The following is a 4,072-nucleotide window of genomic DNA, read 5'->3' on the forward strand; positions in this document are numbered from 1 at the left end:
AAACTCAAAGTTAAGATATAATTCAATATTAAGAAATAACACTTGATTCTTATGTTTAGAGTCAATCAATCAATTCAAACCAATGTAATCTCAAAATTGGTATCAATCAAAACTTGTTGTGTTAAAATTAACTCTTTCAAGAATGATAGGAAAAATATTATATTCCTTTATAACATATGTTCAATCAAGAGTTTATGGATGAAAAAATAACAAATGAATTATGACAAGCAATAAAGGTAAACACATTAGAGATAAAAAAAAATGAAAGTCATTATCTCAAACACCTTGTATATGTGCATTAATATGCAATGAAGCAACAATTTATTAATCAAGATTAACCAAGAGATTATGGACAAACAAAAATTGAACTAGAGACATAATTAGAAATGTAAATAGAGACCAATTTCAATTAGTAACAAAATTTAGAATCAAAATTAAAATTTACAATAGAATTTTTGACAAAAATATGAGAGTTATATGTTCTTATTACAACAAGTCGTAGTTTGAACCCTTATTCTTAATATTGCATGATATGTTATAGGTAATGAAGTTAAAAATATTGGATTTATCAAACTAGACTCAAACTATAGAAAACATGAGATCTCTCTCAAGATTATTTTAAAATAATAAATAAATGATTCATGGATTATAGAAATAAAGTAAGAACACATAACTAGGGTAAAATATCATATTTGCACTAATGGCATATTTAACAATGTAAACCATAAAAATGATAAAAATATTAAGATATTTAGTGAGAAACAATTAGATTCACCAAAGGAAAAAAAATTAAGATAACTCATGGATCAAATCATATGTACACGTATAAAAACCCATTTTTTGTCTTTTTGGGCCTCGACAACAAAAGGGGGGCAGTTTCTTCCTGCACCCCCACACTCTTGTGCAAAGACAAAATTACCCTTTTAAATTTTTGAAATTCCAAAATTACCCTTTTAAATTTTTGAAATTCCAAAATTACCCTTAATGTAATAAAACCCTAAAAACCCAAAATGGTTGCCATTTGTGCGCGGAGGCACCGTCTTCTTCGATAGCACAACGTCTTCTTCGATAGCAGCGGCGCAACACACATTGAAACTCGACTTCTTCTTCCAAATCTCATTCATCTCTCATTCTTAAAGGTAAGTAACGTTTCATTCATGTTTTCCAGACTTTGAGATTCGTTTTTTTCATGGATTGTTGTTTCCGTAAATGTTATTTCACATTCCAAATCACAGAATCCGGTAGATTTTCGAATTTGGGGATCCGGTACTTTCCCAGATTTGTGGATCCGGTAGTTTCCCGGATGTGAGGATCCGTCATCTTTCCGGATTTGTTGATCCGGTAGTAGTCCGGATTTGGTTATCCGGTAGTATTTCGAATTTAGGCTTCCGGTAGTGTTTATATGTAGCAAAACCCGGTATACCTCTGTTTTTTTTGCTTCGTTTTTTTTGCTTGTATACTTTATAAAAGATTAGAATTAGATGACATGTACACTGTTAGTGCAGGGTACTACATGCAAATTTCTGCAGGTTTATCAATATAAGTTGAATCTAACTTGAATGGTGTAATTGAACAGAAATGGTGAAGACTAGGGGAGGAGGTTCACAAGGTGATCGTCTACGTCCCACAGCCTCTGTTAGAAGAAGAAGAAGACATGTTAATGAACATGAAGATGCAGAAGATGTTGATGTTGAACTTGAAGAAGCTGAACCCCAAATGGAGGTGGAGGATGAAGATGCACCTGAAATAGAAGGTGAAGGTTATCCTGGAGGTCCACGGGATGGGACACTATTGACAGGTTATGAAGACCATGTGGCCATGCAATTATGGAATGGTGTGGTAAGTAAATATGTTGTAATATGATACTTGTTCATTGTTAATTTGATATGACTTTCGTTCATTAAATTGTATATAATTTTGGTTGGTTAAATTAGGATCGAGGAGAGTTAAAATTGGTGTCTCATGGCCGAAAAATGAGTAAGATGGGTGCTCCTCATCCTCGGATACTACCTGCAGTGGAGTTGTCAGGTTTAGCTGCACTTATTGGGGCAAGCTATGACACGATAGACAAAGGACTGTTGTGTGCCTTTGTAGAAAGGTGGCACCCATAGACAAATTCATTTCATCTGCCTGTAGGTGAGTTGACCATCACATTGGATGATGTGTCGAATTTGTTGCACCTCCCAGTTATGGGGCAATTCTACACATTGGATGATGTGTCGAATTTGTTAAAGGCATTCAATAGCTTCACTGAATCAGGGTGTGTCCAAAATAAATCTTGCACAACATTCGTCCCTTTTTCAAACCTAGACCAATGGACATACATATCACGCTCAAGTAACATCATCAATTGTTGTTGCATTTCAGTTCTATCACCTCGTACTGATTTTTTGTACATATATCGTGCATTATAAACTTGCTTTATTGTGCTCACATTTTTCTCATTATGCTCTTTCATTGTCAGCAAAATATTTCTAGGCTTCACCGAACTGTCTGTCATGTCCATAAGCATTGACTTCTCACTACATGTGAACCTACCAGCATATGGATGACCAACCAATGTATTTGCCAACTCATGATTATGAGACCCACAAATTAATTTCAATATCCACCCTTCACCACTCTTTACGGGATATCCTCGTAATCTGAAAGGACAACCACATTTCCTAGTTCCACTCTCAGTAACCTGTAAATCCTTCTTATATCGTCTGTATTGACCTCCTCTCTCACAACCTAATAACACAAATGTTTTCCTTCCTCGTTGGCTAGTTGAAGTATCCGATCTCAATATCACAATACAAAAACCAATGTCAAACGCAACTTTTCTAACCCACTTTAGGAGCTCATCCCGAGTACGAAATACCTACAAAAGTTATCATAACAAATTATTTACTAATTAACAAACAACTTAAAAATACTTTACAAACTTAACTTTACCTCATCTGTAGTAAACGCATATGTACATTCATATCCCTTCGATTTAGATAATGACTTCTCAATATCATCATCATCCCACACATTCACACCATCATATAATTGCATTGACGCATGCAAATGCAACACATCAGAGCATGCATATATATGCGTACCTCACAAAATTGCAATAGTGAGCTATATTGGTATGGAAGCAACTTTCCCAAAACAGAAAAAAGAGAACCATGAAGCCCTACGCATAATCCTTTTTCCCTTGCTTATATCACAGAGTTTCACTGCATAAACACACCCACTCATCACAATACTATAAAAAAAAAAAACATGCAGACACAAGCATGCATGCAATGCGAGTAATTCATAAGAAATTACAAACCAAACTTAAGAAATATTTTAAGAAAACTTACAAAATGATGAACTCAAGGCAGGGGTTGATCATCAGAGTTTTGAGCATAGTGAGGGTGAACCTGACTGGTGCTTGTTGAGGTGACACCCTATGGTCGCTCCATCATCATGGTTAATTTTTGCTCCATGAACTTTATTTTATACTCCAACATTGCACACTTTTGATTTGCTTGAGCAAATAATTGAGTTGCTTGATGGACCCTTTCATTTGCTTGCTTCACTTGTTGATGAAGTTGTTCACTATGAGAAAAGTAATCACTGGAAGGAGCAAGTATTGAAGGTTGGAGGGCTTTCAATAGCTCATAGTACGTTTTCTAGTTCATTGTAAAAATTGTAAGTGGGGCAATACTATGTTAGGAATATAAATCATGTATACAAAAGTAGAGCAATAACTTACATAAGTTTTTTTTTGCACGACTATCTACCCAAGTCCATCCTTCTTAGTGTGTGTGGCCATGAATAATTCATCGGGTTCAACCAACCAACCAAATTTTCGTTCCTGAAATAAATGGAAAAGTTACCAAAATTAGATATTATCTACTAAATTTAAGCTTATGCAATGCCGAAAAGTGGTTTATGACCAATAGAGTGCAATGCCCCACCATGAGTTGATGACCTATTCAATTTATTTTGGATTGATTGTTCTTTGAACTTTTTCGAATCCCAATAGTCCAAGAGACCAATCCATGCTTGTTCACTAATCTAGTTAGGTCTTGTTGTTTTCATCCTAGCTTTA

General features: G+C 34.9%; 1 protein-coding gene across 1 annotated transcript; it reads right to left on the reverse strand.

Moving 5' to 3' along the window:
- Positions 1–2,200: 2,200 nt before the first annotated feature.
- On the reverse strand, positions 2,201–3,042 carry LOC137839101 (uncharacterized). Its single transcript, XM_068648231.1, has 2 exons — positions 2,938–3,042; positions 2,201–2,863 (listed from the first exon to the last, which is right to left on the reverse strand). The coding sequence occupies exons 1-2, from the start codon at positions 3,040–3,042 to the stop codon at positions 2,201–2,203; spliced, it is 768 nt and encodes a 255-aa protein (XP_068504332.1).
- Positions 3,043–4,072: the final 1,030 nt, after the last annotated feature.

Source organism: Phaseolus vulgaris, chromosome 3 (genome assembly GCF_051622355.1).
Source record: "Phaseolus vulgaris cultivar YP4 chromosome 3, ASM5162235v1, whole genome shotgun sequence".
Classification (NCBI taxonomy): Eukaryota; Viridiplantae; Streptophyta; class Magnoliopsida; order Fabales; family Fabaceae; genus Phaseolus; species Phaseolus vulgaris.

Excerpts from the sequence above, each read along its gene's own strand:
- LOC137839101 (XM_068648231.1), bottom strand. The coding sequence starts at position 3,042 with ATGCAATTATATGATGGTGTGAATGTGTGGGATGATGATGATATTGAG. Across the intron at positions 2,864-2,937 it reads ATGCGTTTACTACAGATGAG|GTATTTCGTACTCGGGATGA; the intron begins GTAAAGTTAAGT and ends TAACTTTTGTAG.